This window comes from Papaver somniferum, chromosome 10, assembly GCF_003573695.1.
Source record: "Papaver somniferum cultivar HN1 chromosome 10, ASM357369v1, whole genome shotgun sequence".
NCBI lineage: Eukaryota > Viridiplantae > Streptophyta > Magnoliopsida > Ranunculales > Papaveraceae > Papaver > Papaver somniferum.
The window spans coordinates 72,216,627-72,231,904 of record NC_039367.1 but is presented as its reverse complement, the minus strand read 5'-3'; the positions used below and the strand labels follow the sequence as shown (position 1 = coordinate 72,231,904).

Here is a 15,278-nt window from a genome sequence, read left to right as displayed (position 1 = left end):
AATCAAGTGATTACTAGATATACAAGTTATTCTGGTGCTTCTCTGTGGTTTAGCAGTACCATGGACCATCATTGCTGTGTTTCGCATGTCCATTGTTAGACATGTTTATACTTGTGGTTGAGGCTCTGTTGAGATGGCAGAAGCAGGCTTGAGCTGCTGCAATGGTAATGTTGGTGCTTGAAGTGGTTTCTGCCATTGGTTACAGGTAAGGAATTATGGAAGCATCTTAGATGGATCTGAAATGGGCACTGTAAAGAAGCAGCAGAAGATGGTGGTTACAAAAGGAGCTGAAATTTTGTATTGCAGGTGATATAGATGGTGCTTGAAACTACATGGAAGAAGAATTGTGCTGGTGGTAGTAAACGGTTATACCCGCCACCCTACCCTACCCGACCCGCCAGAAAATGGGTTGGGTAGGATCTTACCCGTTTAATGGCGGGTAGGGTGGCGGCTAAATTTTTTCTTAACCGCCAGTAAACGGGTAGGGTGGCGGGTATAGGCCATATCCTACCCACCCTACCCGTTGTGCAGCCCTTGTTGCACTAAAATTAGACCTGTAAAAGGCAGGCCAACCCAGTATAAAAAACAATATTCATCCCTACTTGGCCAAATAAGAAAAAACAAGAAGCCGGAGATCGAAAGAAAATAAAAAGGTTATGAGATTTGTGAACCACGCTTCCCTCGAATTCTTGGCTGCAAATCAAACGTGAATAGCTTTCCCAAGAAATGTTACCAAAACTAAAAGAGTAGATATCAAACAATTAGGTGTTCATTTTTCTGTGAAAGCAACCAAACAAAGAAGACTCTCTCCGTCTGTACAGAGGACATCGTGCAATTTTTAATCTATACACACGGCGTATAATACTCTGAATTGCTATCAATAATTGACACGATTCACTTTCTTCTTTTTTCCTGCATGTTTTGTTCATCACTGTTGATTGGATTCACAAGGCTTCTCTAAACAAGAATCATTTGACAAATAAATAATCCCCAGTCCCAACAAAATAAGCTAACTTCTCATGAACTTCACCAAATCTTCAGAAACTGTCGTTAGTTGTCATGCTTGATCAGACTTTCATTTTGAACCTTTCGGTAACTGATCCATCAAAATACAACAGGAATTAGTAAATAACTTGTATAATGCAGCACGGATTTTGTTCCTACTACACTGCCCAAAATATATAAGATTCTTGGAAAGGGGAACAACAATAGTACAATACCTTCTTAAGCGTCAACCCTGAAGAACTAGAACTGCCTGCAGGAGGATCATGTTCCATTGGTTTCAATATCTCGAAAGAACACATTAGAGCTTCATCAACACTCATCAAAGCACCTGCATTATCAAATTCCCCACCATAGTTTGGAGCCGAAAATATTGTAACTAATCTCCTTTTGGCAAAGAATTCATATCCATCCTCGACCACCTGACAATTAACAATATCTATTAGAACTCTACCAAGCAATCCAAGACTTACAAACCAAGGAAGACAAAAACTCAGCTTACCTGATGACCCCGGCATATTAGGTCTAGTTCATTCTTAGATAAGAACTCCTTAACCCTGTCAGGTCCAAAGGTACAGGACACACCTCGATCACTGTCTTGCCATCCTTCAACTGCAGGGTCAGGATCAGCCCACAACAGATCACATAGGAGACCAGCATCAGGGATCTCAGTTGGTCTTTTGATATCATTTATTTGTTTTAGATTTTCCAAGTCTGGAGAAAGACCCCCATGCATGCAGAAGATCTTTTCATCAATGACAGCAGCCACGGGCAAGCAATTAAAGCAGTCAGTAAAGATCTTCCACAACCGAACATTAAACCTCCTTTTGCACTCGTCGTAGAAACCATAAATCCTATTTATTTTTGCATCTTCATGGTTTCCTCTTAAAAGAAATAGCTTGTCGGGATACCTAACTTTGTAGGCCAACAGTAAGCAGATGGTTTCTAAGCTTTGTTTACCACGATCAACGTAGTCTCCAAGAAAGAGGTAGCTTGCAGAAGGAGGGAAACCACCAAATTCAAACATCCTTAAAAGGTCTTGGTATTGCCCATGTATATCACCTGTAAGAGCAACTAAGGTTAGAACTTAGAAATAATATTCCCTGTAAAATAAGAAAAAATGGATGCAGCAAAAAAAAGGACCGAGTTTCACACATTTTCAGAAAGAAGACCAGGATGTCATACAAACAGCATGTTAAAATGCATTTACTACCCTGGTTCTAAAGTTCATCCGGGAAGTGTTGAAATCTAAGGAATATAATAAATTTTTATGTGGAAGATAAAGTAGGAATGGTTTCTCTCTAATTCACAAAGATAGCTCATACATACCAATCCATAGGACATAAGTGCAAAAAGGAATAACACTATTCATATTAATATGGTTTAAAGAATTCTCTCTACGGCCACCGAACATTAGACAACCATATGCAATAGTATTCCGAACAGCTCATCTCTACGCAAAACTCAATTAGCACCGATTTCAAGCCGAAAAGGAAGAAAAACAACAATTAAATCATAACATAAACATATGCTTCTCAATGCAAATATACACTTGTGCATAATCTACAAAAACCCATATTTGAAAATTGATCCACAAAAAGTACAATAAAGCTAATCGTGAAATAAAGATGATCAAAACATCCATCAAAAATTCTTCAAACCTAATCAATTCTTCATAAACAACAACCTAATCAAACATAAATTACCTCCTTTAACATCTAAACAAATTCAAAACAACCCATACTCAAAATTTTGATTCCTAAAGAGTAAAAGAGGGAAAAGGAGAGAGAACTAACCACAGATCTTGATAGGGGCGTGGAGTTTTAGAAGATTAGGTTGATTCAGGAAAACATGTCTAGCGTTGACACAAAGTTGTCTAATTTCACCTTCAGATAATTGAACCTGTTTACCTCCTCCTTTCCCGTCCAATAACCTTCTTATTATATCATCCAATACCCCTATATCCATCATCCCTTCCATTGTCATCATCTTTCCTCCACCACCACCACCAAAAATATAATTAAGCAACCCCCAGAAGCACAAATGATCACCTAATCACCCCAATCAATTAGAAATTCTGATTCGTTTTCAATACCTTCTCTGTTTGAAGAAATGCCTAGCCCAGATATGTTCTCTCTCAGAAGAGAAAAAAGAAGTTGAAATCTTCAAAAGGACGCGTCAATGCAACACAACTTGTACCTATAAAAGATTTGCTTTGTTAAGGGAATGATAAGGAGATATGTGTATATGTTGGTTGGATTGTTTTGTTTTGTTGTAGGCGTAATCTTATTCCTACCAAATGTTTGCTTTCTCTGACTTTTATTTTTCTGTTGCTACAACACAGATTTTATTTTCTGTACTTGGGAATTTGTCCAAGGTGGATTGATGATCTGTCAATCTCGCCGTTAAATAGTAACATGAAACGGTTCATTTATTTGACTTCCAGTTCTTCCTTTGTAAGGGCATTTTGCGTCCCCCGGTAAAGATTGCTTACCTTAGAAAATCCCCCGGAAAATTCAATTTTAGCAAGTTTTATCGTCTTCCATCTGTTTTTTGGTTACTGACTCGGCAACAGTACACACGTGGAAAACTACCCTCGTCATCTTCATGGTGTACTGTCATGTCGGTATTTGATTTTACATATCAAACTTACAAGAGTAGTCAAATGAGATATTTATAAACTTTCATAGAATTTTTATTTAAGTGATTCCCGGATACTCTCTCAGAGTGTGTAGATTTCTAATAATTCTCAGAGAGCGTTTTAGAGTATGACGTTACCAAAAACTTGAAACGAACGCACTCATTGACTTTTAGCTCTGCGAATCGGTCTGACTCAGGCGATTGAATCGGGCATTAACTTCAAAGAAATTTTCTTCGATTACAACGATTTCTTCATTAAATCCAGGTGTTTTTTGAAGATCTGATGATTGGTGGTGAGACATTAAAGCCTTCTTAGTATTCAACTTTCAAATCTATGTTGGAAAATCAGTCGACAACAGATTTTAATTTTAGCTCAGTTTCAAAAAAAATTGGATATAATCCTTCGATTTCAGAGAATTCATACAATGGATGATAAACATGTTTGTTTCATACCTGATGATCTCATTGATGAATGTTTGGAAGAATGGAGGTATAGTTTGATCGGTAGATTGGATTTAGTAAAGCTTAAACTTTAATCGGCAGTTGCTGTATTGAAAACCCAGTGGTAAATCAAAGGTACAATTCGATTCATTCCTTTATGCAAAGGTTTTTTCATAATTAAACTTGATAATGCTGAAGATAAACAATATATATGGGAAGGGTACTGGCCTGTTGAAAATCAGACGCTAAAACTCAGAGCATGAGAACCGAATTTCAATCCTGACAACCAAAAGTCTACTACAACCTTTGTTTGGGCGCAATTCCTTGGCCCGAGTATTGAGTATTGGAAAGAAAGTATTCTTATGCATATTGGTCGATCAATAGGAAGACCAATTAAAGTTCGATGAAACAACTCTTAACAGAGAAATTGGTTATTATGCTAGAATATTAGTGGAAATAGACTTAACAAAGGCTATACCAAGTAAGGTTCAGGTGGAGACTAAATATGGAGGTTTTGAACAATCAGTGCAAATTCCAAAGATACCAAAATTTTGTAACCAATGTTCAGCAATGGGTCATTATGTTGCTGAGTGTAGATCAAAAAAAAAAAAAAAAAAAAATGTGCAACAACCTGACAATCCAAATCCTAAGGAAGGTCAAAAGGTATGGAGAAGAGTGAATACTAAGAATAAGAGGGCAGGGTTTGATATTTGTCTTACTGATGAAGAAAAGACTCAAATATTGGAGCATGAAACTGAGAGGGCTTCTACTTTACACATTATTACTTCAGAAGATAAACAGGTCAGTTCTGGCCAATTTCATATTTTACAAGAGCTTACAGATGATATATTAAATTCTCCTATTGAATCCCCTGCCTTGTCAGTGGATTCTTTTTTAACAGTAGTCTCTAGTGCTCCATCAGTAAATGAAGTAGTAAATGTAATCCTTTCAGTGGAGAAAGGAGGACCAGAGAAAGAAGTTCCTTCTCAACCTAAACAGAAGCCTATTAAGCATGTGAGTATACTCACTACAAAGAAAAAAACAGGAAATTTAGTGTCAATTGGGAGTTCAAGAGGAGGGAATCCTTCTCAACCTTAATATCTTCAATGAAAGTGATCTTTTGGAATGTCAGAGGCCTTAGGAGACAAAAGGCCAAACACAAACTAAAAAGTTTAGTTAATTTTTGTTGTCCTTCTTTACTTTTTCTAGCAGAGCCTAAAGTGCAATATTCTTCTGAGTTTATAAAAAAAAAAACTAAAATTGTCAGGTATGCATTATGAGGCAATACATAATTCTTGTGAGAATGTTAAAGGGAACATTTGGGGTATTGTGGAGTGCTTCTTTAAAACCTCCAACATTAGTTTCAAGTACAAGACAAGCTATTACAGTGGCAGTGGGTGATGTTTTAGTAACAGGTGTACATGATGCTTCTTTAACAGTAAATAGAAGAGACCTTTGGGAGGAAACAATTGATTTAAGTATGAGGAATAAACCTTGGTTGGTTCTTGGAGACTTTAATACAATTACTAGTTTGGATGAAAAAGTGAATGGTTTAAAACCATTAAGGATTTCAATGCTGGAATTCACAAGTTGCTTAAATGTATGTGGTCTAATTCATGCTCCAAAAATTGGTTTGGAGTTTTCATGGTTCAACAACAGGTCTGGAAGAAGAAGGATAGTCTGTAATCTAGACAAAGCTGTCTATAATGATAAGTGGTTGGATTTATATTCAAATTGGGGATACAAAGTGGGCGTGAGAGGTGTTTCTGATCATGGAGAATTGTATGGAGCTAGTGCTGACATTCCAAAACCTAAAAATGTCCCTTTCAAAGCTTTAAAAATATGGAATTCTCATCCTAATTTCAAGCAGGTAATAAAAGATTCTTGGATTACAAATATCAGAGGAAACCCTGGTTTTGTCTTTATGAGTAAAATAAAAAGACTTAAAAAATATATACAGCTGTGGAACTGGTCTACTTTTAGGAATGTAACTGATAACCTAAAACAAGCAGAGGAAGATGTAATGGAGGCCTCAGTCTTATCTGATAAAAATCCCCAGGATTTAACCTTATTGAATAATCTAGTGACAGCTATAGGGAAACAAGATCTTTTGGTGGAACAACAAAAACAAATACTTCAACAAAAATCTAGAGTGAAATGGTTGAAGGAAGGTGCATAAAATTCAAGATATTTTCATGTAAATCTAAAGATCAGACAAGCTCAGAATACCATAGTGGAGTTGGAGAAAGCTGATGGGAGTATAGTATCAGATCAAGGTGAGTTGGCTAATATCTTAATTCAGCATTTTGAAGACAAATTTAAATTCCAGGAGGTCACATTTTCTCAAAATATATTTTAAGACATTCCCAATATGGTGACTGAAGATGATAATCAAACTCTAGAGAGAATTCCCACTGAGGAGGAGAATAAAACAACAATATATGAGTTGGATCCTGACAGCTCACCAGGACCTGATGGTTTTGATAGATGGTTCTATAAAATGGCCTGGGAAATTATTGGAGAGGATTTGACAAAGGCAATAAGTTTTTTTTGGAGTATGGGTTTCATCCCAAATGGGCTAAACTCAAATTTCTTACTTCTTCTTCTACCAAAAGCAAAAAGAGCCAACCAATTTAGACCAACTGGTCTGATGAACTTTAGTTTCAAAATATTCACTAAGATTATTACTTCAAGGTTGACTCAAATAATCCAGAAAATTGTCTCTTCTCAGCGGGGTGCTTTTATTAAAGGCGGAACCATCCAAGAGAAGATAGTAATGGCATCTGAAATGGTAAATGATATGGAGATTAAAAGCAGAGTGGGAAATATGGGTTTGAAGATTGACATTTCTCAAGCATATGACTCTTTAAGCTGGAATTTTCTACTCCAAGTAATGAAATGCTTTGATTTTTCAGAAAAGTTTACTGATTGGATACACACACTTCTTAAGTCTGCAAAAAATTCAATTTTATTGAATGGTGAGCCTGTTGGGTACTTTCAAGTTGGTAGAGGATTAAGACAAAGAGACCCCTTGTCACCTCTTTTGTTTGTTATAGCAGAAGACTTATTGAGTAGAACTTTAAAAAGAATGGTTCAAGAGAAGCAATTAATTCCTATGATTAACAGAAACGGAGTTCAACCTTCTCACATCTTTTTTGCAGATGACATTTTCATATTTTGTAATGCAGATAGAAGAAATGATAGAAAGTTGTTGAAAATTCTGACAGAGTATCAGCAAGCATCTGGACAATTATCGGTTTGGAAAAAAGCAAGATCTTCATTGGAGGTACTTCTGAGAAGAGGAAGAATATAATTGCAACAGAATGCAACATGCCTTTGTCTGATTTTCCTGATATGTATTTGGAGATCATATTAGAACCATGGATAGTCAGAACTCATCATGTGTGGTATATAGTTGAAATATTGCAAGAGAAACTAGCAGGTTGGAAAGGTGATCTTCTCTCATTTCAGTAAAGATTAATTCTAGTAAAGTTTGTTTTATGCGGTATTACTATATACACGATGGCAGTATACAAATTGACTTATAAAGTAGTAAAGGAGTGTGAGAAAATCATCAGAAACTTCTTATGGACTGGTGATCCATCAACAAGAAAGCTGATTACTCTTAAATGGGATTATGTATGTACTCCAGTAGATGAGGGAGGTTTGGGGAAGGGAAGATTAGAGCAAATAAATAAAGCAATGCTCGTGAAGTTATACTGGAAAATTCTCAATGGTGAGGATGAAATGGCAAAATACTTTCAAGCCAAGTTTCAAAATAAGAAGGGAGAATGGATTGCATATTATAAAAAATCTTTTATATGGCCTGGTCTTAAATGGGTTGCAGAGGAGGTGCATAAACACTCTAGATTCCTGGTGGGATATGGTTCAAAAATTTCGATATGGAAAGATAAACGGATTAAGGAAGATTCTCTTATAAGCTTATATGCAAAAAATGAGTACCTAAATCAGTTCCCAAACATGAAAGTGGCTGACTTACTGTTGGAGGGAGAATGGGTAATACCAACAGAAATCCTGGAGATGATTGATATCAATGAATTACCTACTGTGGATAAAAATGGTGATAGAAGGATTTGGTGTGGAACAATAACCGGTGTGTTCACAATAGCCTATGCAGTGGAATGTATAAGGAAAAAATATCCTAAACTACACTGGACAAAGCAGGTGTGGAATAATTCAGTACATCCAAGCATCTCAAGAAATGTGTGGAAATTGATAAGAAACATTGTCCCATCTGATGAGAATACGAGGAAGAAAAAGTTCTGTATAGCTTCAAGGTGTTCATTCTGCAAAAATGCTGAGGAATCATTAAACCACATCTTATGGAACTGCAATTACAGTGAAATTATTTGGAAATGGTTAGGTGATATGTTCTGTTTTCTAAATCCTAGATCTTTTGAAAATATTTTCTCCTTTCCAAAAACCAGGAGTCCAGCTGTGAAGGAAATATGGAGGAATGCTGCTTTCATTACTCTGAAAGAGATCTGGTTTTTGAGAAATGAATGTTTATATGAAAATGCATGCTTTAATGGAGATAGGCTAAAGACTAGAATTTTGAAACTTACTGAAGAATGTGATGTTGGGATGAAAGCTTTAATGTGGAACTCTTCTTATGATCTACAAGTACTAAAGGCATTTGGACTGAGATGTAGAAGATCAAAAACTATAAGAATTCAGGAAATATTTTTTACTCTTCCAGATCCAAGTCAACTACTTCTGTGTTGTGATGGAGCTTCAAGAGGAAATCCTGCCAGTTCTGGATATGGTTTCATTGGCAGGAATAATAGTGGAGGAACAGTAGTTGCTGTAACAGGAGGATTAGGTGTTGCTACAAAATTTTATGCAGAAGTCATGGCTATACTATGTGCAGGTGAATGGGAAGTGGGGAATGATTTCTGCAACATCATATTTACAGATTCTCAAGCATCCAAAATAGCTTTTACAACATCTAAGGTCCCTTGGTTCGCCATTACTAGGTGGAATAGTATCTGTGCCAGAGTAAATTCATGGAGGTTTATACATAGTTTCAGAGAAATAAACTTCTCTGCAGATACATTGGCAAAAAAATGAGTGTAATTGGCAAGGGGTGAAGTAATGTTGTTTACTGGTAGGCCATCCTTTTTACATAATATTGAAGTTGAAGACCAGCCTTACTAAAGTTTTAGTTAGATAAAATAAAGTTTGTTGTTTTTTGAAGCCTAAATATTGGGATAATTTTTGTATCTTGTTAAGTTTTTCTCCAACATGGAGTTTTTTGTAACCAATTTTGTTATTAATAAAATTCATTATTATTGAGCAAAAAAAAGTATTTTGGAGAGTCTTTTTGACTTGTAGAGAGACAAAAAAACGAAATTTGTAAAGAGTTTTTGTGATTTATAGAGATAAAAAATGTATAATCTCTAACTAAAAATTTAAAACATGTACCGATTTTTTTATTATGCACGTCATAATGTTAATAAAAGCACCATGAAAACCTAGTAAAATATTTTGTCAAAATAAATCTCACTGTTGTCTTAGCCTAAGTATTCAGTTATCCCACATTTTTCTATTTGTTACGCTATCCCATCACTAGTTAGCATCTTTTCGTTGTTTCATCTGAGGAAATGTCCTTCGAAGTGGCAAAGAGAAAGCTTAGTAGGTATACACGAGGGAAATGAAAAAGAGAGAGGAGATCTCCAATATATTCAGATGAGGTCGGCTGTATTATTGCGTAAATGGCTCGTCCCTTGGTCATCATCTCAAACAAAAAAAGAGAAAAAAATTAATCATACTCTCAAAAACAAATATTCCTCGAATTTCCAAGTCTCCTTGAATATCACCTCTTGAGGAGAGATTTATAGCATGCATATTTTCATACAAAAATCTCTCCAAATCTCTGAAAATTACAAAGCAATGACTTTTAATTCTCCTTCGAACAACAGGGGTGTTGGAGTGACTCTTACGGAATCCTAATCCAATAACATGGAGTTCCAGAGAATTTAAATAACTTTAAAAAAAATCTCTAACCAATAACAAGAGACATTAAGAGACTCTCCAAAATTCTCAATGGACTAACAATAGATTTGGAAACTCTCCAGAAGTCATTTGTGTTAGAGCATTGCTCGGTCGAACTCGCATGCGTTGCTATGTCAAGCATGTTTGTCAATGTTAGTGATCAATACTATAAGTCTTGATTTCTAGTCTACTAGAGCTAAGGTCTCGGACTAGGATATAAATTTTAGTTGAGCTCAAGAACTCCATGACAATCATCATACAAGACGAAGGACTACTCAAGGAACCGGTGGATCTTCATCGACTAAAAGGTATATGGAGACTTGAACTTATCTATCACTCAAAAGTCTATTTATCTCCTATCTTGAGACAAAAGTCGTTTTGCTATATAGACTTAGATTATACACATTTGCTATTTCGAGCCGAGTTTATCTCGCGTATCTATTTCTCGAAATATGTGTTGGTAAGCTTTCACTTTAACCAAGTTCATCTTTACCTAGTGACGAAAGTCATGACAAGTTTCAATCACTTTGGAAATTGCTTACTTTGACGAAAAATAGTTTGTGAATAACAACTATAGAATATCAACGTCCTCTAAGAATGTTCCAATGATTGAAATGAGAGTTTAGATTATATAACTATTGGAGGATATAAGCATTGTTGTGGAAACACATATATGTATAAGTATTTATTCCTTGAACCCAAGTTTGCGAACTTTGTTGATCAAGAGAACCGGCATGGTGGCGTGAGCCAAGTCCGCGAACTGGCAGAAGTTCTCGACCCGAGAATTTCTGCTGGAGTTTGTGAACTCCGTCCGGGAACTCCAGTCCACGAACCCAGTCCACGAACTTGAGTAGGTTATATCTAAAAATGATGTTCGTGAACTTATTCGTATATAAACTAAGGAATGCAAATGCAAACCGTGGCTATATAGTTCATGAACCGATTCAAGTGAATCAAATCGTTTTTGCTATGATTGTGTCTTGTGTAGTTACATAAGATTTCCTTGCAATTGAACAACTCGCTAACTAGTTCATTTGAGTCACTTGAACTAGTTATGGTGAAGAAGAATATGGTTGATATGAAAGTGATCATATGGCTAACAATTTGGTTAACTATTGTTGATCCAACAAATGTACAAGTTTTGGGTACGGTTACACAAGCCTAGAAACGTGCATTTCATTTGTGTGTAACAAGCTAGTTTTCGATCTAACGGTAGCTTGAATCTAATCAGGTTTTCATCTAACGATGAATATTGAATGCTTTGTTACCAAGCTAACATTGATTGCAAACCATGATTTGAAAGACTATATAAGGGAGAACTCTAGCTACTGGGAAACCTAATCCCCACACCTTATGTGTGATACTAGTTGTGCTAATCTAGAGTCGATTCTCCTTTAACCTTTGGTTTCTTCTTCTAAACCAGGTTAACGACTTAAAGACTTCATTGGGATTGTGAAGCCAGACCGATACTACTTTCTCGTAGTTGTGTGATCTGATCTTGCTGTTTCTATCGTACGAGTACAATTGTAATAATTGGCTTGAGATTGATATCTCCGATAGGCAAGATATAAAAGAAATCACAAACACTTCGTCTCATCGTTTGTGATTCCACAATATCTTTTTTCGCTGCGTCGATTAGGATTATTATGAGGTGATTGATAATACTAGGCTGTTCTTCGGGAATATAAGTCCGTTTTATCAATTGGTTCATGTTCACCTTGATTTATCAAAATACGGAAGAAAACTCGTAGGTATATTCGTGGGAGACGGATTTATCTATTACCGTAGACTTTTCTGTGTGATACAGATTTGTTTATTAAAGTCTTCGACTTGGGTCGTAGCAACTCTTGGTTGTGGGTGAGATCAGCTAAGGGAATCAAGTATGTAGTATTCTGCTGGGATCAGAGACGTAGGAGCATAACAGTACCTTGGATCAGTGTGAGATTGATTGGGGTTCAACTACAGTCCAATGTGTGTTCAATCTGGACTAGGTCCCGGGGTTTTTCTGCATTTGCAGTTTCCTCGTTAACAAAAGGACACTAAATTACTTGATAAGAGTAAAAAAAGTGTATATCTCTGAAGATGATCACTATGAGACAGATTCATCAGATGAAGATCTTGACAAGTCAGTCTCGATGATCACAAGACACTTTAGGGATCTTCTGTTGAAGATAAGTAAACAGTTCTCCAGAGGTAAGCCTAAAATATCAGTTAAACCCCATAATCGTATTCCTCCTAAAAACAGGGAAACAGATGAAACTGATGATGAGGATATGCCTCAGTGCTTTAAGTGTAAGGGATTTGGTCATTTTGCAAACGAGTGCCCAAATCGTAGAAAATACATCGGGAATAAAGGTCTTGTTGCAACTCTTGATGAAATGTCTGACAACTATGATTCCAATGAAGACGAGAAATCAAGTGTTGCACTTCTTGGTTAAAATATTGATTTTGATAACTGTAGCAATACGTACATCAATATCAATATTCTTTCAGAAGAAAACCCAATTAATTTGGAAGAAAAAATTGACCCATTTCTTGGAAACTCTGTTTGTAATGTTTCAGGTTCCACCATGTGTCTAGCTGCGTGCACATCTCAGAAGCATGACTTTTATCCTAGTTTGACGTGCTCGTATTGTTCTCTAATGGGTCATGAACTTTCAAGGTGTTACAAGTACAAACACCAATTGAGGCACGTCAACAAACTTCAACGAAGAGCAAATCAACTAGCAAATAAGCTTAAACTTGCTCAGAAGACCGCTGAGGCATGTAGGATCTTATCTTCATCTAAGAAGTTAGTTTCCAAGGATAAACCAAGACTATTAGAGAAGAGAGTATGGTCGAATCGTTTTGATAGACAGAGGTTTGTGGATTCCTCTCAAGAGGAAAATGGTGGACAAATTGTTGTTCACCACAACGCAACTTGACTGTGTTTTTTTGAAAATCTTGTCTCATGTGCCTGATCAAAAGAGACAATGATTTTGTACTTCTCAGGCTTTAAGAAAAGTTTCCTTTCTTCTTTTCTTAGTTTTTGTTCTTCCCTGTCTATCAACAAATGAGGGTTATTATCGACAATTCTACTCTTTATAAGGTTGTGAGTTGGACATGTACGAACCTGTTTAAAGGTTTCGAAACCCTACATTCTTTTTCCTTCCTCAAAACCTCTTTTTTATCTCAAGACTACTTGTTGAGTTCAATTTGTGACTTCCTCTCACAAACTCATTCGTATGGATACTCCAAGCATGATGTCTTCTGATGGAAAACATGTTAATATGATTGTTAAGCCATCAAGAAATCTCCGTTACCTCCTACCTTGAAAAGAAAAATAAGGAATGTGAGGAAGCCAAGAGCCGTTCCTTCAAACTCTCAGAAGTTTTCTGGTGTTCTTGAAGAGTTGAAGGAGATGTGAAAGGAGATTCAACAAATAAAGGCTTTTGTGTATAAGACTCATGAGTTTCAGAAGGTCCTGGTTCGACAACATCAGCCGAGAAGGTTTATTGATATAAACTCCTACCTTAATGAACCTTATGTCCCAATGGATGTTGACGACAAGGAGTTCGGGGACGATAAAGAATTCTACAAAGGTCTTATTGCCTAGTAAATCTTCCATTTTCTTGTTTTTGTTAGAAGAATAACTAGAGTTTGGAATAGCCATTATTGTGTTTTCACATAGCTATGTCCAACGTTTTCATCTTCATGTTTTTAGATTTATTGGTTTAAATTATAAACTTGTTTGGAAGATGATTTTTGCAGTATTAATCTTTATGGTTTTATATATTGCAAATTTGTTATGGGATACGTGTGTTTACGTCCGTGAACTGTGATTGTCCCATACCTTGTCAAAAGTAAAGTCTTTCGTATGTCGATATGCATGTATTGATAAAAGAATGAATAGACTTTTGACAAATACAAAAGTTAAGCCTATTATGTCAATTATTGATGGAAGATAGGTTAAAATCTTTTGTTTGCAAGGATTATGTCTATTGAATGTCGTTATGTGAATAGTGATGGAAAATAGAATGAATCCTTGTGTATTCTGCAGTATTGATCTTCCCTGATCCATTTTTTATGTATTACTGTGAGGCTCCGTAAAGTGTCTTATGTTGAGCATTGAACGACCAAGTTGATTATTTTTATGATTAGCTATGTTGTTGTTCCGTGAGGTACTTTATGTCGAGCATATTCAACTAAATTAATCATCTTGTTTGGTTATTTAGTTGTTGCTCCGTAAGTTTTCTTATGTCGAGCATGACCAATTGAATTGATTACTTTTGTGATTAGTTTGGTTGTGTATTTCGATTAGATTAATTATGGGTTCTCTTGTGATTAATCTAATTGTATGTTTTTAAGTCTTCATAAGTTCACTTATGTTGAGCATTTGTCGATTAAACTAATCATGGGTTCTCTTGTGGTTAGTTTAATTGAATATTTTTGGATTCAAATTCATACTTGTATGTGATTTGTTATGTCCAAAAAAATCTTTCTTTTCTTTCGAAATTAAGGTCGCTCTTGTTGTTCCTTCGGGAATGACATTTTATGGGGGAGAGTTCTTTTTGAACTTGCGCTTAAATGCCAAATCTTTGTGGGGAGTGCGGTTGTGGAATATCATAGGGGTTATCTTGTATCTTTATAAACTCCTTGATAAATGCATTTAGCTTCGTCTTTATGATTGCATCTAAATAAGATGGTATATTTTTGCTTTCTTTTGGTCAAGAAATGTCTCTTTCGGAAATTTTACTAGGATCCCGTTCTTGTACCTTTGCCAATTTTATTGACAAAAAGGGGGAGAATTAATATGTAGTTCACACTAAAAATACATATGGTTTTCGAATCATTATGTAAGGGGGAGTGGTTTCCATGTGAGATGGAGTATTGACTAAGGGGGAGTGATACATATCACCATAGTATTGTTGTTGAAGTTGTGATACAATTGAACTTTGACGATGTGTAATGATACTATGACACTATATAACCATGATTGAGAACTCTTGTTTTCTTGTTGTTATAGCTATGGATTTTTAACAACGATGATGCTGAACTTACAACCTTTGGGATCATTGGAGTACTTGGAAGTGACGAAGATTTCAAGTAATGTTGAAGATTAGGCGTATAGAATAGGAGCTACAAAAGTTAATTAATTTATACATACGAAGATTTCCATATGTATTGATAGTTTTGTCACT

General features: G+C 35.9%; 1 protein-coding gene across 1 annotated transcript; it reads right to left on the bottom strand.

Moving 5' to 3' along the window:
* Window positions 1-637: 637 nt before the first annotated feature.
* LOC113318037 (serine/threonine-protein phosphatase PP1-like) lies at window positions 638-3,281 on the bottom strand. Its single transcript, XM_026566159.1, has 4 exons — window positions 2,799-3,281; window positions 1,505-2,064; window positions 1,221-1,424; window positions 638-1,096 (listed from the first exon to the last, which is right to left on the bottom strand). Exons 1-4 carry the CDS (start codon window positions 2,989-2,991, stop codon window positions 1,076-1,078), a joined length of 978 nt encoding a protein of 325 aa, XP_026421944.1. The 5' UTR covers window positions 2,992-3,281; the 3' UTR covers window positions 638-1,075.
* Window positions 3,282-15,278: the final 11,997 nt, after the last annotated feature.

What these genes read in the sequence shown, in the direction of transcription:
- LOC113318037 (XM_026566159.1), bottom strand. Translation starts at nt 2,991, where the DNA reads ATGATGACAATGGAAGGGATGATGGATATAGGGGTATTGGATGATATA. An exon ending in CGCCCCTATCAAGATCTGTG is followed by an intron (nt 2,065 to 2,798) that starts GTTAGTTCTCTC and finishes TTGCTCTTACAG; the next exon opens with GTGATATACATGGGCAATAC. An exon ending in CAGGGTTGACGCTTAAGAAG is followed by an intron (nt 1,097 to 1,220) that starts GTATTGTACTAT and finishes TTGATGGATCAG; the next exon opens with TTACCGAAAGGTTCAAAATG.